Here is a 24,534-nt window from a genome sequence, read left to right on the forward strand (position 1 = left end):
TCAGTTTCACATGGATTGCTGACAGCTGTGTCTAACTGTGATTAACTCACTTTCACATGGATTGCTGAGAGATGTGTCTGACTGTGATTAACTCAGTTTCACATGGATTGCTGAGCGATGTGTCTGACTGATTAACTCACTTTCACATGGATTGCTGAGAGATGTCTGACTGTGATTAACTCACTTTCACATGGATTGCTGAGAGATGTGTCTGACTGATTTACTCACTTTCACATGGATTGCTGAGAGATGTGTCTGACTGTGATTAACTCACTTTCACATGGATTGCTGAGAGATGTGTCTGACTGTGATTATCTCACTTTCACATGGATTGCTGAGAGCTGTGTCTGACTGTGATTATCTCGCTTTCACATGGATTGCTGAGAGCTGTGTCTGACTGTGATTATCTTCCTCTCACATGGATTGCTGAGAGCTTTGTCTGACTGATTAACTCAGCTCTCAGCAATCCATGTGAAAGTGAGTTAATCACAGTCAGACACAGCTCTCAGCAATCCATGTGAAAGTGTGTCTGACTGTGATTAACTCACTTTCACATGGATTGCTGAGAGATGTGTCTGACTGATGAACTCACTTTCACATGGATTGCTGAGAGCTGTGTCTGACTGATTAACTCACTTTCACAGGGATTGCTGAGCACTGTCACTGACTGTGATTAACTCACTTTCACATGGATTGCTGAGAGCTGTGTCTGACTGTGATTAACTCAGTTTCACATGGATTGCTGAGAGCTGTGTCCGACTGATTTAACTCACTTTCACATGGATTGCTGAGAGATGTGTCTGACTGTGATTAACTCACTTTCACATGGATTGCTGAGAGCTGTCACTGACTGTGATTATCTCAGTTTCACAGGGATTGCTGAGAGCTGTGTCTAACTGTGATTAACTCACTTTCACATGGATTGCTGAGAGATGTGTCTGACTGTGATTAACTCACTTTCACATGGATTGCTGAGAGCTGTGTCTGACTGTGATTATCTCACTTTCACATGGATTGCTGAGAGCTGTGTCTGACTGTGATTAACTCACTTTCACATGGATTGCGGAGAGCTGTGTCTGACTGTGATTAACTCACTTTCACATGGATTGCTGAGAGCTGTCACTGACTGATTAACTCACTTTCACATGGATTGCTGAGCGCTGTCACTGACTGTGATTAACTCAGTTTCACATGGATTGCTGACAGCTGTGTCTAACTGTGATTAACTCACTTTCACATGGATTGCTGAGAGATGTGTCTGACTGTGATTAACTCAGTTTCACATGGATTGCTGAGCGATGTGTCTGACTGATTAACTCACTTTCACATGGATTGCTGAGAGATGTCTGACTGTGATTAACTCACTTTCACATGGTTTGCTGAGAGATGTGTCTGACTGATTAACTCACTTTCACATGGATTGCTGAGAGATGTGTCTGACTGTGATTAACTCACTTTCACATGGATTGCTGAGAGATGTGTCTGACTGTGATTATCTCACTTTCACATGGATTGCTGAGAGCTGTCACTGACTGGGATTCACTCACTTTCACATGGAATGCTAAGAGCTGTGTCTAACTGTGATTAACTCACTTTAACATGGATTGCTGAGAGCTGTGTCTGACTGTGATTAACTCACTTTAACATGGATTGCTGAGAGCTGTCACTGACTGATTAACTCACTTTCACATGGATTGCTGAGAGCTGTGTCTGACTGTGATTATCTCGCTTTCACATGGATTGCTGAGAGCTGTGTCTGACTGTGATTATCTTCCTCTCACATGGATTGCTGAGAGCTTTGTCTGACTGTGATTAACTCACTTTCACATGGATTGCTGAGAGCTGTGTCTGACTGTGATTAACTCACTTTCACATGGATTGCTGAGAGATGTGTCTGATTGTGATTAACTCACTTTTGCATGATTTGCTGAGAGATGTGTCTGACTGTGATTAACTCAGTTTCACATGGATTGCTGAGAGCTGTCATTGCCTGTGATGAACTCACTTTCACATGGATTGCTGAGAGCTGTGTCTGACTGTGATTAACTCAGTTTCACATGGATTGCTGAGAGCTGTGTCTGATTGTGATTAACTCACTTTTGCATGATTTGCTGAGAGATGTGTCTGACTGTGATTAACTCAGTTTCACATGGATTGCTGAGAGCTGTCATTGCCTGTGATTAACACAGTTTCACATGGATTGCTGAGAGCTGTGTCTGACTGATTAACTCACTTTCACAGGGATTGCTGAGCGCTGTCACTGACTGTGATTAACTCACTTTCACATGGATTGCTGAGAGCTGTGTCTGACTGTGATTAACTCAGTTTCACATGGATTGTTGAGAGCTGTGTCCGACTGATTTAACTCACTTTCATATGGATTGCTGAGAGCCGGTGCCGACTCGATGGGCCGAATGGCCACCTCCTGCACTGTTAATTCTATGACTGTGATTAACTCCCTCTCTTTCACATGGATTGCAGAGATGTGTCTGACTGTGATTAACTCCCTCACTAGCACATGGGTTGCTGAGAGATGTGTCTGACTGTGATTAACTCACTTTCACATGGATTGCTGAGAGCTGTCACTGACTGTGATTAACTCACTTTCACATGGATTGCTGAGAACTGTGTCCGACTGATTAACTCACTTTCACATGGATTGCTGAGAGCCGGTGCCGACTCGATGGGCTGAATGGCCACCTTCTGCAGTGTTAATTCTATGACTGTGATTAACTCCCTCACTTTCACATGGATTGCTGAGAGTTGTGTTAGACTGTGATTAACTCCCTCACTTTCACATGGATTGCTGAGAGATGTGTCGGTGATTAATTCCCTCACTTTTACATGGATTATTGGGAGCTGTGTCTGACTGATTAACACATTTTCACAAGGATCACTGAGAGCTGTGTATGACTGTAATTAACTCACTTTCACAGGGATTACTTAGAGCTGTACCTGACTGATTAACTCTCACTTTTGCTGAGGTTACTGAGAGATGCGTCTGACTTTGATTAACTCACTTTCGCAGGGATTACTAGAACTGTGTCTGACTGTGATTAACTCACTTTAACAGGGATTACTTAGAGCTGTACCTGACTGACTAAATCACACTTTCGCTGGGATTACTGAGAGATGAGTCTGACTGTGATTAACTCACTTTCACAGGGATTACTAAAATTGTGTCTGACTGTGATTAACCCACTTTCACAGGGATTACTGAGTGCTGTGACTGACATTGATTAAATCCCTCACTTTGACATGGATTGCTGAGAGCCGTGTCTGACTGTGATTAACTCAGTTTAACATGGATTGCTGAGAGCTGTCAATGACTGTGATTAACTCAGTTTCACATGGATTGCTGAGAGCTATGTCTGACTGATTAACTCACTTTCACAGGGATTGCTGAGCGCTGTCACTGACTGTGATTAAATCACTTTCACATGGATTGCTGAGAGCTGTGTCTGACTGTGATTAACTCACTTTCACATGGATTGCTGAGAGCTGTCACTGACTGTGATTATCTCAGTTTCACAGGGATTGCTGAGAGCTGTGTCTAACTGTGATTAACTCACTTTCACATGGATTGCTGAGAGCTGTGGCTGACTGATTAACTCAGTTTCACAGGGATTGCTGAGCGCTGTCACTGACTGATTAACTCAGTTTCACAGGGATTGCTGAGCGCTGTCACTGACTGTGATTAACTCAGTTTCACATGGATTGCTGACAGCTGTGTCTGACTGTGATTAACTCACTTTCACATGGATTGCTGAGAGCTGTCACTGACTGTGATTAACTCAGTTTCACATGGATTGCTGAGAGCTGTGTCTGACTGTGATTAACTCAGTTTCACATGGATTGCTGAGAGATGTCTGACTGTGATTAACTCACTTTCACATGGATTGCTGAGAGCTGTGTCTGACTGATTATCTCACTTTCACATGGATTGCTGAGAGCTGTGTCTGACTGTGATTATCTCACTCTCACATGGATTGCTGAGAGCTGTGTCTGATTGTGATTAACTCACTTTCACATGGATTGCTGAGAGCTGTGTCTGACTGTGATTAACTCACTTTCACATGAATTGCTGAGAGCTGTCACTGACTTGTTAACTCAGTTTCACATGGATTGCTGAGAGCTGTGTCAGACTGATTAACTCACTTTCACAGGGCTTGCTGAGCGCTGTCACTGACTGTGATTAACTCACTTTCACATGGATTGCTGAGAGCTGTGTCTGACTGTGATTAACTCACTTTCACATGAATTGCTGAGAGCTGTGTCTGACTGTGATTAACTCACTTACACATGGATTGCTGAGAGATGTGTCTGACTGTGATTAACTCACTTTCACATGGATTGCTGAGAGATGTGTCTGACTGATTAACTCACTTTCACATGGATTGCTGAGAGCTGTGTCTGACTGATTAACTCACTTTCACATGGATTGCTGGGAGCTGTGTCTGACTGTGATTAACTCACTTTCACATGGATTGCTGAGAGCTGTCACTGACTGATTAACTCACTTTCACATGGATTGCTGAGCGCTGTCACTGACTGATTAACTCAGTTTCACATGGATTGCTGACAGCTGTGTCTAACTGTGATTAACTCACTTTCACATCGATTGCTGAGAGATGTTTCTGACTGTGATTAATTCACTTTCAGATGGATTGCTGAGTGCTGTTACTGACTGTGATTAACTCAGTTTCACATGGATTGCTGAGCGCTGTCACTGACTGTGATTAACTCACTTTCACATGGATTGCTGGGAGCTGTGTCTGACTGTGATTAACTCACTTTCACATGGATTGCTGAGAGCTGTCGCTGACTGATTAACTCACTTTCACATGGATTGCTGAGCGCTGTCACTGACTGTGATTAACTCAGTTTCACATGGATTGCTGACAGCTGTGTCTAATGTGATTAACTCACTTTCACATCGATTGCTGAGAGATGTGTCTGACTGTGATTAACTCACTTTCACATGGATTGCTGAGCGCTGTCACTGACTGTGATTAACTCACTTTCACATGGATTGCTGAGAGCTGTGTCTGACTGTGATTAACTCAGTTTCACATGGATTGCTGAGAGCTGTGTCTGACTGTGATTAACTCAGTTTCACATGGATTGCTGAGAGATGTCTGACTGTGATTAACTCACTTTCACATGGATTGCTGAGAGCTGTGTCTGACTGATTATCTCACTTTCACATGGATTGCTGAGAGCTGTGTCTGACTGTGATTATCTCACTCTCACATGGATTGCTGAGAGCTGTGTCTGACTGTGATTAACTCACTTTTGCATGATTTGCTGAGAGATGTGTCTGACTGTGATTAACTCAGTTTCACATGGATTGCTGAGAGCTGTCATTGCCTGTGATTAACACAGTTTCACATGGATTGCTGAGAGCTGTGTCTGACTGATTAACTCACTTTCACAGGGATTGCTGAGCGCTGTCACTGACTGTGATTAACTCACTTTCACATGGATTGCTGAGAGCTGTGTCTGACTGTGATTAACTCTGTTTCACATGGATTGCTGAGAGCTGTGTCCGACTGATTTAACTCACTTTCACATGGATTGCTGAGAGCCGGTGCCGACTCGATGGGCCGAATGGCCACCTCCTGCACTGTTAATTCTATGACTGTGATTAACTCCCTCTCTTTCACAGGGATTGCTGAGCGCTGTCACTGACTGTGATTAACTCACTTTCACATGGATTGCTGAGAGCTGTGTCTGACTGTGATTAACTCAGTTTCACATGGATTGCTGAGAGCTGTGTCCGACTGATTTAACTCACTTTCACATGGATTGCTGAGAGCCGGTGCCGACTCGATGGGCCGAATGGCCACCTCCTGCACTGTTAATTCTATGACTGTGATTAACTCCCTCTCTTTCACATGGATTGCAGAGATGTGTCTGACTGTGATTAACTCCCTCACTAGCACATGGGTTGCTGAGAGATGTGTCTGACTGTGATTAACTCACTTTCACATGGATTGCTGAGAGCTGTCACTGACTGTGATTAACTCACTTTCACATGGATTGCTGAGAGCTGTCACTGACTGTGATTAATTCACTTTCACATGGATTGCTGAAAGCTGTGTCTGACTGTGATTTACTCAGTTTCAAATGGATTGCTGAGAACTGTGTCCGACTGATTAACTCACTTTCACATGGATTGCTGAGAGCCGGTGCCGACTCGATGGGCTGAATGGCCACCTTCTGCAGTGTTAATTCTATGACTGTGATTAACTCCCTCACTTTCACATGGATTGCTGAGAGTTGTGTTAGACTGTGATTAACTCCCTCACTTTCACATGGATTGCTGAGAGATGTGTCTGTGATTAATTCCCTCACTTTTACATGGATTATTGGGAGCTGTGTCTGACTGATTAACACATTTTCACAAGGATCACTGAGAGCTGTGTATGACTGTAATTAACTCACTTTCACAGGGATTACTTAGAGCTGTACCTGACTGACTAAATCACACTTTCGCTGGGATTACTGAGAGATGAGTCTGACTGTGATTAACTCACTTTCACAGGGATTACTAAAATTGTGTCTGACTGTGATTAACCCACTTTCACAGGGATTACTGAGTGCTGTGACTGACATTGATTAAATCCGTCACTTTGACATGGATTGCTGAGAGCCGTGTCTGACTGTGATTAACTCAGTTTAACATGGATTGCTGAGAGCTGTCACTGACTGATTAACTCAGTTTCACATGGATTGCTGAGAGCTGTCACTGACTGTGAGGAACTCACTTTCACATGGATTGCTGAGAGCTGTGGGTGACTGATTAACTCCGTTTCACAGGGATTGCTGAGCGCTGTCACTGACTGTGATTACCTCACTTTCACATGGATTGCTGAGAGCTGTGTCTGACTGATTGACTCACTTTCACAGGGATTGCTGAGCGCTGTCACTGGCTGTGATTAACTCACTTTCACATGGATTGCTGAGAGGTGTGTCTGACTGTGATGATCTCACTTTCACATGGATTGCTGAGAGCTGTCACTGACTGATTAACTCAGTTTCACATGGATTGCTGAGAGCTGTCACTGACTGTGAGTAACTCACTTTCACATGGATTGCTGAGAGCTGTGGCTGACTGATTAACTCAGTTTCACAGGGATTGCTGAGCGCTGTCACTGACTGTGATTACCTCACTTTCACATGGATTGCTGAGAGCTGTGTCTGACTGATTAACTCACTTTCACAGGGATTGCTGAGCGCTGTCACTGGCTGTGATTATCTCACTTTCACATGGATTGCTGACAGCTGTGTCTAACTGTGATTAACTCACTTTCACATCGATTGCTGAGAGATGTTTCTGACTGTGATTAACTCAGTTTCACATGGATTGCTGAGCGCTGTCACTGACTGTGATTAACTCACTTTCACATGGATTGCTGGAAGCTGTGTCTGACTGTGATTAACTCACTTTCACATGGATTGGTGAGAGCTGTCACTGACTGATTAACTCAGTTTCACATGGATTGCTGAGCGCTGTCACTGACTGTGATTAACTCAGTTTCACATGGATTGCTGACAGCTGTGTCTGACTGTGATTAACTCACTTTCACATGGATTGCTGAGAGCTGTCACTGACTGTGATTAACTCAGTTTCACATGGATTGCTGAGAGCTGTGTCTGACTGTGATTAACTCAGTTTCACATGGATTGCTGAGAGCTGTGTCTGACTGTAATTAACTCAGTTTCACATGGATTGCTGAGAGATGTCTGACTGTGATTAACTCACTTTCACATGGATTGCTGAGAGCTGTGTCTGACTGATTATCACACTTTCACATGGATTGCTGAGAGCTGTGTCTGACTGTGATTATCTCACTCTCACATGGATTGATGAGAGCTGTGTCTGATTGTGATTAACTCACTTTCACATGGATTGCTGAGAGCTGTGTCTGACTGTGATTAACTCACTTTCACATGAATTGCTGAGAGCTGTCACTGACTTATTAACTCAGTTTCACATGGGTTGCTGAGAGCTGTGTCAGACTGATTAACTCACTTTCACAGGGCTTGCTGAGCGCTGTCACTGACTGTGATTAACTCACTTTCACATGGATTGCTGAGAGCTGTGTCTGACTGTGATTAACTCACTTTCACATGAATTGCCGAGAGCTGTGTCTGACTGTGATTAACTCACTTTCACATGGATTGCTGAGAGATGTGTCTGACTGATTAACTCACTTTCACATGGATTGCTGAGAGCTGTGTCTGACTGATTAACTCACTTTCACATGGATTGCTGGGAGCTGTGTCTGACTGTGATTAACTCACTTTCACATGGATTGCTGAGAGCTGTCACTGACTGATTAACTCACTTTCACATGGATTGCTGAGCGCTGTCACTGACTGTGATTAACTCAGTTTCACATGGATTGCTGACAGCTGTGTCTAACTGTGATTAACTCACTTTCACATCGATTGCTGAGAGATGTTTCTGACTGTGATTAATTCACTTTCAGATGGATTGCTGAGTGCTGTCACTGACTGTGATTAACTCACTTTCACATGGATTGCTGAGAGCTGTTATGACTGTGATTAACTCAGTTTCACATGGATTGCTGAGCGCTGTCACTGACTGTGATTAACTCACTTTCACATGGATTGCTGGGAGCTGTGTCTGACTGTGATTAACTCACTTTCACATGGATTGCTGAGAGCTGTCACTGACTGATTAACTCACTTTCACATGGATTGCTGAGCGCTGTCACTGACTGTGATTAACTCAGTTTCACATGGATTGCTGACAGCTGTGTCTAATGTGATTAACTCACTTTCACATCGATTGCTGAGAGATGTGTCTGACTGTGATTAACTCACTTTCACATGGATTGCTGAGCGCTGTCACTGACTGTGATTAACTCACTTTCACATGGATTGCTGAGAGCTGTGTCTGACTGTGATTAACTCAGTTTCACATGGATTGCTGAGAGCTGTGTCTGACTGTGATTAACTCAGTTTCACATGGATTGCTGAGAGATGTCTGACTGTGATTAACTCACTTTCACATGGATTGCTGAGAGCTGTGTCTGACTGATTATCTCACTTTCACATGGATTGCTGAGAGCTGTGTCTGACTGTGATTATCTCACTCTCACATGGATTGCTGAGAGCTGTGTCTGATTGTGATTAACTCACTTTCACATGGATTGCTGGAAGCTGTGTCTGACTGTGATTAACTCACTTTCACATGGATTGGTGAGAGCTGTCACTGACTGATTAACTCAGTTTCACATGGATTGCTGAGCGCTGTCACTGACTGTGATTAACTCAGTTTCACATGGATTGCTGACAGCTGTGTCTGACTGTGATTAACTCACTTTCACATGGATTGCTGAGAGCTGTCACTGACTGTGATTAACTCAGTTTCACATGGATTGCTGAGAGCTGTGTCTGACTGTGATTAACTCAGTTTCACATGGATTGCTGAGAGCTGTGTCTGACTGTAATTAACTCAGTTTCACATGGATTGCTGAGAGATGTCTGACTGTGATTAACTCACTTTCACATGGATTGCTGAGAGCTGTGTCTGACTGATTATCACACTTACACATGGATTGCTGAGAGCTGTGTCTGACTGTGATTATCTCACTCTCACATGGATTGATGAGAGCTGTGTCTGATTGTGATTAACTCACTTTCACATGGATTGCTGAGAGCTGTGTCTGACTGTGATTAACTCACTTTCACATGAATTGCTGAGAGCTGTCACTGACTTATTAACTCAGTTTCACATGGATTGCTCAGAGCTGTGTCAGACTGATTAACTCACTTTCACAGGGCTTGCTGAGCGCTGTCACTGACTGTGATTAACTCACTTTCACATGGATTGCTGAGAGCTGTGTCTGACTGTGATTAACTCACTTTCACATGAATTGCTGAGAGCTGTGTCTGACTGTGATTAACTCACTTACACATGGATTGCTGAGAGATGTGTCTGACTGATTAACTCACTTTCACATGGATTGCTGAGAGCTGTGTCTGGCTGATTAACTCACTTTCACATGGATTGCTGGGAGCTGTGTCTGACTGTGATTAACTCACTTTCACATGGATTGCTGAGAGCTGTCACTGACTGATTAACTCACTTTCACATGGATTGCTGAGCGCTGTCACTGACTGTGATTAACTCAGTTTCACATGGATTGCTGACAGCTGTGTCTAACTGTGATTAACTCACTTTCACATCGATTGCTGAGAGATGTTTCTGACTGTGATTAATTCACTTTCAGATGGATTGCTGAGTGCTGTCACTGACTGTGATTAACTCACTTTCACATGGATTGCTGAGAGCTGTTATGACTGTGATTAACTCAGTTTCACATGGATTGCTGAGCGCTGTCACTGACTGTGATTAACTCACTTTCACATGGATTGCTGGGAGCTGTGTCTGACTGTGATTAACTCACTTTCACATGAATTGCTGAGAGCTGTCACTGACTGATTAACTCACTTTCACATGGATTGCTGAGCGCTGTCACTGACTGTGATTAACTCAGTTTCACATGGATTGCTGACAGCTGTGTCTAATGTGATTAACTCACTTTCACATCGATTGCTGAGAGATGTGTCTGACTGTGATTAACTCACTTTCACATGGATTGCTGAGCGCTGTCACTGACTGTGATTAACTCACTTTCACATGGATTGCTGAGAGCTGTGTCTGACTGTGATTAACTCAGTTTCACATGGATTGCTGAGAGCTGTGTCTGACTGTGATTAACTCAGTTTCACATGGATTGCTGAGAGATGTCTGACTGTGATTAACTCACTTTCACATGGATTGCTGAGAGCTGTGTCTGACTGATTATCTCACTTTCACATGGATTGCTGAGAGCTGTGTCTGACTGTGATTATCTCACTCTCACATGGATTGCTGAGAGCTGTGTCTGATTGTGATTAACTCACTTTCACATGGATTGCTGAGAGCTGTGTCTGACTGATTAACTCACTTTCACAGGGCTTGCTGAGCGCTGTCACTGACTGTGATTAACTCACTTTCACATGGATTGCTGAGAGCTGTGTCTGACTGTGATTAACTCACTTTCACATGGATTGCTGAGAGATGTGTCTGACTGATTAACTCACTTTCACATTGATTGCTGAGCGCTGTCACTGACTGTGATTAACTCACTTTCACATGGATTGCTGAGAGCTGTGTCTGACTGTGATTAACTCACTTTCACATGGATTGCTGAGAGCTGTGTCTGACTGTGATTAACTCAGTTTCACATGGATTGCTGAGAGCTGTGTCTGACTGATTAACTCACTTTCTCAGGGATTGCTGAGAGCTGTGTCTAACTGTGATTAACTCACTTTCGCATGGATCGCTGAGAGATGTGTCCGACTGTGATTAACTCACTTTCACATGGATTGCTGAGAGCTGTGCCTGACTGTGATTATCTCACTTTCACATGGATTGCTGAGAGGTGTGTCTGACTGTGATTAACTCAGTTTCACATGGATTGCTGTGAGCTGTCACTGACTGTGATTAACTCACTTTCACATGGATTGCTGAGAGCTGTGTCTAACTGTGATTAACTCACTTTCACATGGATTGCTGAGAGCTGTGCCTGACTGTGATTATCTCACTTTCACAGGGATTGCTGAGCGCTGTCACTGGCTGTGATTATCTCACTTTCACATGGATTGCTGAGAGCTGCCACTGACTGATTAACTCACTTTCACATGGATTGCTGAGCGCTGTCACTGACTGTGATTAACTCAGTTTCACATGGATTGCTGACAGCTGTGTCTAACTGTGATTAACTCACTTTCACATCGATTGCTGAGAGATGTTTCTGACTGTGATTAATTCACTTTCAGATGGATTGCTGAGTGCTGTCACTGACTGTGATTAACTCACTTTCACATGGATTGCTGAGAGCTGTTACTGACTGTGATTAACTCAGTTTCACATGGATTGCTGAGCGCTGTCACTGACTGTGATTAACTCACTTTCACATGGATTGCTGGGAGCTGTGTCTGACTGTGATTAACTCACTTTCACATGGATTGCTGAGAGCTGTCACTGACTGATTAACTCACTTTCACATGGATTGCTGAGCGCTGTCACTGACTGTGATTAACTCAGTTTCACATGGATTGCTGACAGCTGTGTCTAATGTGATTAACTCACTTTCACATCGATTGCTGAGAGATGTGTCTGACTGTGATTAACTCACTTTCACATGGATTGCTGAGCGCTGTCACTGACTGTGATTAACTCACTTTCACATGGATTGCTGAGAGCTGTGTCTGACTGTGATTAACTCAGTTTCACATGGATTGCTGAGAGCTGTGTCTGACTGTGATTAACTCAGTTTCACATGGATTGCTGAGAGATGTCTGACTGTGATTAACTCACTTTCACATGGATTGCTGAGAGCTGTGTCTGACTGTGATTATCTCACTCTCACATGGATTGATGAGAGCTGTGTCTGATTGTGATTAACTCACTTTCACATGGATTGCTGAGAGCTGTGTCTGACTGTGATTAACTCACTTTCACATGAATTGCTGAGAGCTGTCACTGACTTATTAACTCAGTTTCACATGGGTTGCTGAGAGCTGTGTCTGACTGATTAACTCACTTTCACAGGGCTTGCTGAGCGCTGTCACTGACTGTGATTAACTCACTTTCACATGGATTGCTGAGAGCTGTCACTGACTGTGATTAACTCACTTTCACATGGATTGCTGAGAGCTGTGTCTGACTGTGATTAACTCACTTTCACATGGATTGTTGAGAGCTGTGTCTAACTGTGATTCACTCACTTTCACATGGATTGCTGAGAGCTGTGTCTGACTGTGATTAACTCAGTTTCACATGGATTGCTGAGAGCTGTCACTGACTGTGACTATCTCATTTTCACATGGATTGCTGAGAGCTGTGTCTGACTGTGATTAACTCACTTTCACATGGATTGCTGAGAGATGTGTCTGACTGATTAACTCACTTTCACATGGATTGCTGAGAGCTGTGTCTGACTGATTAACTCACTTTTACATGGATTGCTTGGAGCTGTGTCTGACTGTGATTAACTCACTTTCACATGGATTGCTGAGAGCTGTCACTGACTGATTAACTCACTTTCACATGGATTGCTGAGCGCTGTCACTGACTGTGATTAACTCAGTTGCACATGGATTGCTGACAGCTGTGTCTAACTGTGATTAACTCAGTTTCACATAGATTGCTGAGAGCTGTCACTGACTGTGATTAACTCAGTTTCACATAGATTGCTGAGAGATGTGTCTGACTGTGATTAACTCAGTTTCACATGGATTGCTGAGAGCTGTCACTGACTGTGAATAACTCAGTTTCACATAGATTGCTGAGAGCTGTGTCTGACTGATTAACTCAGTTTCACATGGATTGCAGAGATCTGTGTCAAGACTCTGATTAACTCACTTTCACATGGATTGCTGAGAGCTGTCACTGACTGTGATTAACTCACTTTCACATGGATTGCTGAGCGCTGTCACTGACTGTGATTAACTCAGTTGCACATGGATTGCTGACAGCTGTGTCTAACTGTGATTAACTCAGTTTCACATAGATTGCTGAGAGCTGTCACTGACTGTGATTAACTCAGTTTCACATAGATTGCTGAGAGATGTGTCTGACTGTGATTAACTCAGTTTCACATGGATTGCTGAGAGCTGTCACTGACTTATTAACTCAGTTTCACATGGGTTGCTGAGAGCTGTGTCTGACTGATTAACTCAGTTTCACATGGATTGCAGAGATCTGTGTCAAGACTCTGATTAACTCACTTTCACATGGATTGCTGAGAGCTGTCACTGACTGTGATTAACTCACTTTCACATCGATTGCTGAGCGCTGTCACTGACTGTGATTAATTCACTTTCACATGGATTGCTGAAAGCTGTGTCTGACTGTGATTTACTCAGTTTCACATGGATTGCTGAGAGCCGGTGCCGACTCGATGGGCTGAATGGCCACCTTCTGCACTGTTAATTCTATGACTGTGATTAACTCCCTCACTTTCACATGGATTGCTGAGAGATGTGTCTGTGATTAATTCCCTCACTTTTACATTGATTATTGGGAGCTGTGTCTGACTGATTAACACATTTTCACAAGGATCACTGAGAGCTGTGTATGACTGTAATTAACTCACTTTCACAGGGATTACTTAGAGCTGTACCTGACTGATTAACTCACACTTTCGCTGGGATTACTGAGAGTTGAGTCTGACTGTGATTAACTCACTTTCACAGGGATTACTAGAACTGTCTGACTGTGATTAACTCACTTTCACAGGGATTACTAAAATTGTGTCTGACTGTGTTTAACTCACTTTCACAGGGATTACTGAATATTGTGTCTGGCTGTGATTAACTCCCTCACTTTCACAGGGATTACTGAGAGCTGCATCTGGCTGTGATTAACTCCTCACTTTCACAGGGATTACTGAGAGCTGTGTCTGGTTGTGATTAACTCACTTTCACATGGATTACTGAGAGCTGTGTCTTTCTGTGATTAACTCACTTTCACAGGGATTACTGAGAGCTGTGTCTGGCTGTGATTAACTCCCTCACTTTCACAGGGATTACTGAGAGCTGCATCTGGCTGTGATTAACTCCTCACTTTCACAGGGATTACTGAGAGCTGTGTCTGGTTGTGATTAACTCCCTCACTTTCAGAGGGATTACTGGGAGCTGTGTCTGGCTGTGATTAACTCTCTCACTTTCGCTGGGATTACTGAGAGCTGTGTCTGTGATTAACTCCGTCAATTTCGCGAGGATTACGTTTGTCCCACCCAGCCTTCTCTTACTTGCAGTCGGTCCCTCTCTCTTACATCTGTCTCCTGTAGGAAGGCGACATCCACCCTCAGACTCTTGAGATGGGCGAGGACTTTGGATCCCTTCACCGACCCGTTGATGCACCTCACGTTCCATGTTACAATCCGAATAGGGGTGGGGGGCTGCCGCCCCCTCCTCTTGTGGGGTCAACCATGCTCGCTGTAAGCACCCAGACCTGCCCTTGCTCACAGGCCATTAAAGGTGGCTGCCGACTACTTCCTCATTTTCGCCGTAGCATTTGCGACCTGTTGCAACCAGCATTCTTTCCTCCCCCCACCCCCTTGTTTCTCTCCATGTACCCCTCTACCTTTGTACTCGCTCTGTGCCTCTCAACCTCTTGCAGTCTGAGTTCTGGCCTTTGCCCTCTATCATTTGCCCAGTCCATTTTTCTGGGGCGTCAAAGTAATGTTCTTTACCCTGATATGTGACCCACGGTTTGGCAGGGTAGATCATGCCAAATTGCACTCAACTTTTGTAGAGCACGGATTTGGCACTGTTGTATTGTGCTCGGTAGGTCCGCACCAATATCTTGATACAAGCAGTTGGAATGTCCTTTCCAATTGCACCCTCTCACACTCTTCGTCCACCTCTGGATCCGCTCTTTGTCTTGGTACCAGTGGAACTGCACGATTATCGCCTATGGTGCTTTACCAGCCCTGGGCCGCTGCTGAAGTGACCTGTGGGTGCAGTCTACCTCCAGGGGCTTGGCGAAACATCCTCGCTGACCAGCTCTGGAGCATCACTGCTATGTACTCTTTTTTTAAAAAAAATATTTTAATTAATTAATTAACATTTCAACATTTTTACAAAAAAATAAACGCAAACTCAACACAAGACCCTCGCCCCCTTCCCTTGGCGGCAACCAGATCCCCAAAGATAAACAAACCCTCATCTGAGGAAATTTAACCTTCTCCAAGTACTGGAACTCCATTAGATCCCCCAACCACGTCGAGGCACAAAGGGGTGAAGTTGATCTCCACTCCAACAGAACCCACTTGCAAGCAATCAACAAGGAGAAGGCTAAGACATCTGCCCCCGTACCCGTCTACAACTCCGGCAGATCTGACATCCTGAATATGGCCTCCAGGGGACCAGGCTCCAAATCTACTTGTAGGACCTCTGACCTCTGCTAAAAAACGACGTCCAAAATGTCTCCAACTTGGGGCAGGATCAAAACATATGAACATGATTAGCTGGGCCCCTCCCACACCGTTCACAGTCATCCTTCATCCCTGCAAACAGCCGGATCATCCTCATCTACGTTAAGTGCGCCCCATGCACCACGTTTAATTGAAGCAACTCCAGCCTCGCACACGAGGTTGAAGGATTAACAATCTACAGCATCTCACACTATAATCCCTCCTCCAACTGTCTGTGTGGAGTCTGCACATCCTCCCCGTGTGTGCGTGGGTTTCCTCCGGGTGCTCCGGTTTCCTCCCACAGTCCAAAGATGTGCAGGTTAGGTGGATTGGCCATGATAAATTGCCCTTAGTGTCCAAAATTGCCCTTAGTGTTGGGTGGGGTTCCTGGGTTATGGGGATAGGGTGGCGGTGTTGACCTTGGGTAGGGTGCTCTTTCCAAGAGCCGGTGCAGACTCGATGGGCCGAATGGCCTCCTTCTGCACTGTAAATTCTATGATAACTCCATCCCCAGCTCCTCCCACTTGGCCTTAATCCCTTCCATGGACACCTTATGCTCCTCCACGTCGAAACGATCCCACCCTCCAGCCCAATCACCAACAGCACTTCCTCCAGCAACAAAGAGGATGGTTCCACTGGAAATTTGGGGAGACCTTTCTCGTGAAGTTCCGCACGTGCATGTATCTGAAGTCCTCCTCATGCTGGAGCCCAAACTTCACTCCCAACTCCTCCAAGCTTGCGAACTGTCCCTCCAAAAACAAATCCTTCATCTCCTTCACCCCTCTCTACTCCCATCCGTGGAAACTCGCATCCGTTCTCCCTGGCTCAAACCCATGGTTCCATCTTATCGGCATCACCCTTGAGCCTGCCCTCAACTTGAAGTCCTGCGGAATTGCTTCCAAATATTCAGCTTGGCTACCACCACATGGCTCCCCGAACACTTCCCTGGGGCAAACGGTAGTGGCGCCTTTGCCAGGAGCCCACCTCCATCTGCATCCATAAGGCCTCCACCTCCCTACTCCAGCCCCGCACTTTCTCCGCATTCGCTGTCCAGTATTAGTATAGCAAGTTTAGAAGGTGCACTGCTTTCCTTATCCTAGCCACCTTCCCTGCCCACACAAGCAACGAGACCGGCTCATCTACCCCCTTAAAAAATGACTTTGGTCATTGCTTTTCCCTAAATTCCATTTTTACCCCGAAAAGCTGTTACGTAATCTGTGGGGTTCCTCCCCTCTGTCCCGTCCGGCAGCCCCACGATTCTCAGATTCTGCTGACACGATCGGTTCTCCTTGTTGTCGGTTTCAGCCCTTTCTGCGTTCTGACCAGGTTCGCTACCCCGACCGCGAGGACCGCTATCCAGTCCCCTTGGTCCGTGGCGGCTTTTTCGAGGTCCCTTGCAGTCGTCTCCTGGATCTCTTGTCTCCGTCCCATATCGTCCATTGCTTCATTTATGGGGGCCGTCGCGGCTTCCACTGCCGTCTTGACGGCTGCCAGGAGGTCTCTTCTCATCCCCTCCCTATGTCTCTGGATCTCTGAGGTGACGAAGCTTGTCAATTTGTCGATCAGTGCCTGGGTCTGTGCTGGGAGCTGTGCGGGGTTGGCCCTCACCAATTTTATCCCTCCCATGTGCGGTTCCCTGTTTCGAGGCTGAGATTTCCCTCCCCTCATCTTTACTGGATTTTTGACTGGGGGTGGGGGTTGGTTCTTTCCCATCTTGCTTGGCAGTGCGCTCGATGGGGGGTTAAACTGGGGGATTATATGTACTTTTGGTGCCCGTTTGTTGGGGTTAAAAGGCCGTAGTCTAAGTTCTTAGATGAGAGCCACCTTTTGTGCGACCAGCTCATGGCCGCCACTGGGCATCCGAGGATCCACACATCGTTTCATAGAATTTACTGGCTGATGCATATGATTGACTATTCGAAGAAGGATATAATTTTTTTCAAGACAGTATTTCCATGCTAGCGTGGAATATAATAGAAGAATAATAGGGAGCTTGGGGCTTTGCTTTTAGGCAGCAGTTAGTACAAATGCTGCAAATCGAAGAATCGTTTAGGAGCACAAAGGTGATCAGCTGTATTTAAACACATCAGATGAGGTTTGCTGCTTCAGGGATTGCCAGATTTTTCACTATCTTCATGACACCTGTCTATCTGCCTAACAGGAGGGGGTTGGTGACACTTCGGATTCATATGCTTACGATGGAAACAGAGTGCGCAAGTGGAATGTCACCACCACTAATTATGGCAAGGTAAGACACTCATGGATTTACACAGTAACTTGAAGAACATGGCTCAGCGTGAGTTAGGATAGAATTAATTCCAACTGCATTTGTGGTTCCTTCATAATTTCACGAGACTAATATAACCAGCATCAATAATAACTTGTCGACATTTTCTTTTCAATTTGCCCACGAGCCTTTATGGAGGGAGACATGGTGTTGTATTTCAGTTTGTCGGCCTGTGTGTTTCTGTGTCCAGTTTTGTGAATACAATCCTCTTCTGACAGTGTATTCGATATCAAAGCTGACCGGACATGGTCTTAAATGGGGTAAAGAATATGGAAGATTTTAACCCAGGTCTTGCTATATGTAATTCAGTCCCATTTTAAAGTGGTACATTTTGTACCTATTTTAAAATTTCCTTTAAAAGTGGAAGTTTCCGAGGGCGGCACTGTGCACTCTACACTGGTCCGACACTAGCTAAATCCTTCTTATTTACTTCCCTTACTCTACAATTGGTGGCTGCTCGCTCAGGCATTGTCGTCTCTGCCATCTGAGACTCAGAACTGCTCCAGCTTACTACTGCCCTCTATGCCTTAAGGTTCAGCTCTTTGTGTTTTTTTTTTGTCTTCACCTCTTTTAATGAACCTGACTAATCACAAAAAGCAGATTGTGGCGAATGGCTGATTTTCAGAGTGAAGAGAGGCTTAGTGGTCCCTAGGGACAATGCTATTTTGATACATACTAATCACTTGGTCTTCAGTAATACAGGGCATAATTTCAAAGTTTGCAGATTACATGAATCTCAGTAAAGTAGTAAATGGTGTGAAGGATCATAACGGTCTTCAGGATGTCCTAGAATCATGAAATGGCAGATGAAATTTGATATGTTGTAGTGTGAGGTGATTCATTTTGGTTGAAAAAATAGAAAAGGCGGTATAATCTTAAAGGAATATAAGAACAGATACCTTTGTGGTTGTACATACTCAAGTCTTTGAAAGTGACTGAACGAGTTAGCAAGGATGTTTAATTAAAAAAAAAAAGAAAATGGGATGCTTGGCTTTATAAACTACCATCAAATATGATAATGAAGACGTTGCACTAAATCATAAAGTACTGGTTGGACCCCAGCTGCAGTATTGTGTTCAGTTTTCGGTACCACACTTTAGGAACAATGTTGTGACCTTTGAGAAGCTGCAGAAGAGATTTGCTAGAATGATCGGAGGTGGAGAGACTAAAGAAGCTGAGATTGTTCCCTTGAGAGCAGGGAAGATCAAGGGAAGACTTTCTTGTGTGGTTGAAATCCTTGAGGCTTTCTGAGAACAAATATGAAGCAGTTTCTATGGTAGGAAGGCCAGTAGCCAGAGGACACAGATCTGAGGCAATTGAAAAAGAACTGGAGACAGCATGAAGACTTTTTTTTTGCAAAAGGGACTTATGATCTGGAATGCAGTGCCTGAAAGAGTGATGGAAGCAGATTCAATAATAACCTTCAAAGGGAAATGGATAAATACTTGAAATGGATTAAGTTGCTGTGAGTGTGTGTATGTGTATACTGTACACCAGAAAGTAAAATTAGAGGGAACATGGGCTGAGGGACGAACAGGGAATAGCAGGGGGTGGGATTAATTGAATAGCTTTTTCAAAGAACCAGTACAACCATGATGAACTAAATGCCCTCCTGTGCTATGTTAATAATGGGTTAAGAGACATTCCAATTAGTTCTCATTTATGTTAAGTATCTAATAATTGACACTGATATGTAAAGAGGCTTCAGGTGGCCTTTGTGTCAGGTGATGCGAAGATAGAGTTTTGTGCAGAGTCTGTTAAAATGAAATAAAGGTGTTTGTAAAAAGGAGCAGTACCATTGACTCTTTATACAACAGCAGCTAAACGTCTCACAAATGGTAGCAGAGGATGGGTGCTGTGCAAATGTGAAGGGTTGAAAGATACAACTTTTCCAGACCAAACTAAGGAGTGAGTGAGAAGAAAAAAAATAAGCTATATGGCTGAACCTAGGATAAAGATGGCCGGATATGACTACCCCCCCTTATTTTCTGAAAGGGGATCATACAACCAATGGAGAAGTGCAGTAGTTATGTGGACTAAGGTAATTGCTTTGGGAAAGAGAAAACAAGGTATGGCATTGGCTCATTCTCTACCTTATGACAGTAAAATCCGAAACAAAGTGTTTTCTGAGCTGGAATTGGAAGAGTTAGACTCAGAAGAAGGTCTGGAGACTCTATTACGTTATATGGATAAGATTTATGAAAAGGATGACTTGTTAAATGCATATGAAGCATGGTCAGATTTTGATAGGTTCTGGAAAATAGAGGATTTCTCCATGGAAGACTATATAATGGAATTTGGCAGACTATATAAAAGTCTGCAGAAACACAACTTGGATTTTCCACAGTCTGTGTTGGCCTTTAAATTACTTGACTGTGCTAGAGTGAGCAACATGGATAGGCTCCTGATTCTGACAGGAGTTCAGTTTGCGGATAAGGATATCTTATTTGATCAGATGACAGAAGCTTTAAAAAAGTTTCTGGGGAAACATTCGATTCCGATGGCTCTGATGACCCAAATAGGTCAGTCTGCAATAAAGCAGAGTATGGAAGATACTCTACTAACAGGATGGCGAAATCGCACGGCTACAAACAGGTACCAAGACTATAGAAGGAGATCGAGACCCGGAAATTATGAAGACAGAAACCCAGTTAGAACCTACAATAGGACGATGAACCCCAGAAATGCCCGGGGTATGATAAATCTATGTTTTCGATGTGACTCTCAATACCATTATGCTTTCAACTGTCCAACACGTTATAATAGAATGTTTGAAGCGACACATGACATGGAAGAGTCAGAAGAGGAAAAAGATAGTGACCAGAAAGAAGGCATTGTCCTATTAACAAGTAGTTTTACGCCGCTAATGAGGGTGTTGGTTGCAAAATCCTTCAATTGTGCTGTATTGGACAGTGGCTGCACATCTACTGTGTGTGGAATTGACTGGTTAAAATGTTACCTGGACTCTTTGAATGCTGAAAATCGTAACAAGTTTAAGGAATTTGAAAGTTCCACAGGTATGGGGATGATAATACTCTGAAGTCGCTGAAAAGAGTGGTGATCCCTTGCAATATTGCTGGAGTGAATCATTTCATTAGCACGGATGTTGTATCAAGTGAGATACCTTTGCTTCTGAGCAGACCGTCGATGAAGAAAGCACACATGAAACTGGATATGGAACAGGATAAGGCAACAGTTTTTGGAAAGACGGTGGACTTACAATTTACACAGTTGGGACATTATTGTATTCCATTACTGACAAATAATATTTCAAGTACAGTTGTTAAGGATGTGTTAATAGCAGTTGAAAATGGGACTTTAGCTGATAAAAAGCTTGTTGTATTAAAACTGCATAGGCAATTTGCGCACCCGTCTCCTCGGAGGCTGATAAATTTATTAAAGGAAGCAGGGGTAAAGGATGAAGACTATACTAAACTGTTAGAACAGGTTAGTGATCGCTGTGAAGTGTGTAGGAAGTACAGAAGGACACTAGCATGACCGATAGTAACCCTACCTTTGGCGAGAGATTTTAACGACATTGTGGCCATGGACCTTAAGATCTGGGATAAAGCCAATAATATATTTATTTTGCATTTTGTAAATTTAGCAACCAGATTTAGTCAATCAACGATTGTATGAAGTAAAGAAAAGAGAGTAATTCTGGATCAAATTGTGGAAAAATGGATAGGGATAGGAATCGGCCCACCGGCAAAATTCCTTACGAACAATGGGGGAGAATTTGCTAATGAGTTTAGGGATATGTGTGAAAATGTGAATATCGCAGTTATGAATACGGCTGCGGAAAGCTCCTTTAGTAAAGGTGTGTGTGAAAGAAACCATGCGGTTATAGATGACATGCTCTGGAAATTTTGGTAGAAAGACCAAACTGCAAGCTAAATTCAGCTTTAGCATGGGCGGTACATGCAAAGAATTCATTGCAGATGGTTGGGGGCTATAGTCCTTATCAATTAGTGTTTGGTAGAAATCCTAAAATTCATTCCATTTTAGATGTCCAGCCTCCAGCTTGGGAAGGGACTACAATTTTTGCTCAGCATTTAAATGCATTACATAACAGTAGAAAAGCTTTTTTGGAAGCAGAAGTCTCTGAAAGAATTTGCAGAGCTTTAAGGCATAATGTACGGCCATCAAATACCATTTTTCAGCAAGGAGACAGAGTATACTATAAGAGAGACAATGATGGAAAGGCCCAGGCAAGATCATAGGCATAGATGGCAAAACAGTTATTTTGCAACATGGCAATCAAACTGTTAGGGTACATTCATCAATGATAATGGGTACAGATAACAAATTTTCAAATGTAGACCGAGCAGACAGACATGACGAGGAACCAGAGGCATCTAGTAAGCACGTGTTACAGAACTATGAGGACGAGTTAACTGATATAGACAGGGTTTCTGTAGAGGAACACAACACTTCTGATGAATTAGAACAGGCCATTTTTCCGAAAGGACGACTGCCAAAAGTTGGTACAAAAGTGACATACTTGCCTGAAGGGTCTAGTCAATGGAAGGGTGCAACTGTTATTAGTCGAGCAGGGAAGGCCACTGGAAAGTATAAACGTTGGTTGAATGTGCAGCATTCAGGAGAAGGAGTCAAGACAATGGATTGGGAAAACTAAGTTCAAAAATGGAGGGCACAGAAACGCAGTGCCAGTTCAGATAGAACATCGGATAGTGAACAGCTCCGCAGGAAAAGGTCGAGAACTATTGAAAGGACATCCCACAGCAGAAGGGATAGATCAAGCTGTAGCAGTACAGAACAATATCTCAGGCGGGAGAGGGGACGTAGTTCATCAAGATTTCGGAACATGAGCAAGATTACGGATACTATTAGGAGTAGAAGCCCACATGCACGTGAGATTTTGGTAGCTTCCAATAAATTAGATGAAAATGTTCTCAAAGATGCCAAACAGCAAGAACTGCATAGTTGGAGTGAATTTGGGGAATACACAGAAGTACCGGATAGGGGACAAAGTGCTCTATCCCACAGATGGATTTACACGGAAAAGGTTCTTCCGGATGGAACTTATAAAGCAAAGGCCAGGCTCGTGGCAAGGAGATTTGAAGAAAACTTAGAAGATCAGGATTTAAGGGTAGATTCACCTATGGCAGGAAAGGTTATTTTAAAGATCATTTTGGCTCTATTAGCCACAAAGGCATGGGAATGCAAATCTATAGATATAAAAGCTGCCTTTTTGCAGGGGCATCAGCTCCAGAGAGACATTTTTCTCCGTCCTCCTAAAGAGGCAGCTAACACAGAAGGGGTACTCTGGAAGTTGAACAAATGTGTTTAGGGATTAAATGATACGTCTCGAGTCTGGTATTTTTCGGTAAGGTCAGTTTTGTTAAAGTTAGGCTGTTGCCAGTTGAAAGCAGATCTGCAATGTTTTACTGGCACTATTAAGTAAATCCTTCTGGCATCTTTATGATGCATGTTGATGATTTTTTGTGGGGTGGTACAAGTGATTTTGAAGCTATTGTAATCTCTGGTTTGAGGAAAGAATTCAGGGTTGGAAGTCAGGCTTCCGGTGCATTTAAATATGTTGGACTGGAAATCGGACAGACCAAGTTAGGAGCAACTTTACGTCAGCAATCTTATTTGGAAAGCATCAGCGCAATAGCAATTAGACGCCGTCGGGTTTCAGAAAAGACGCAAAGGTTTCAAAGATGGAAAAAGAACAACTGCGAAGTTTAATTGAGCAATTGAATTGGTTAGGTAGACAGACTAGACCGGACGTGAGTTTTGATATCTTAGAGTTGAGTACAAAAATGAATGATCCCAAAGTGGAAGACATAATAAGAGCAAATAAAGCGTTGGCCAAACTAAAAATGCAGGAGTGTGTTTTGAGGTTCCCGGTTTTAGGTGACCTTAGTTTATAGTGATGCATCCCATGCAAATTCATGTGATGGGGTTTCAAGCGCTGGAGGTTCCTTTTGGGGAACAATGGTAAATGTTGCCCTCTTGTGTGGGAAACAAAGAAAATAAGGAGAGTGGTCAAAAGCATTTTGGCTGCTGAGACGTTCAGCCTTCTAGTGGTGGATATGGCCTTTTATATATCTCAGATATTGACAGAAATTTGGGGATTTGGGTAATATACCTATTGACTGTCAGTGACAATAAATCCCTGTGGGAAAATGTGCACTCTACAAAATGTGTCAATGAAAAAATGTTAAGGATAGACATCGCAAGTTTGAAGCAGATGTTGGACGGGGGAAATAG

At 43.6% G+C, this 24,534-nt stretch overlaps 1 protein-coding gene across 2 annotated transcripts in view; it reads left to right on the top strand.

Annotated features, from left to right (window-relative positions):
- Positions 1-24,534, top strand: part of rnf123 (ring finger protein 123) — a 718,228-nt gene that overhangs the window by 68,351 nt on the left and 625,343 nt on the right. For both annotated transcript variants that reach the window (XM_072472026.1, XM_072472027.1), the window contains exon 7: positions 18,169-18,255. In XM_072472026.1, coding sequence (XP_072328127.1) covers positions 18,169-18,255 — 87 coding nt within the window. The remainder of the gene's footprint in view (positions 1-18,168; positions 18,256-24,534) is intronic.

The sequence above is a fragment of the Scyliorhinus torazame genome, chromosome 13 (genome assembly GCF_047496885.1).
Source record: "Scyliorhinus torazame isolate Kashiwa2021f chromosome 13, sScyTor2.1, whole genome shotgun sequence".
NCBI lineage: Eukaryota > Metazoa > Chordata > Chondrichthyes > Carcharhiniformes > Scyliorhinidae > Scyliorhinus > Scyliorhinus torazame.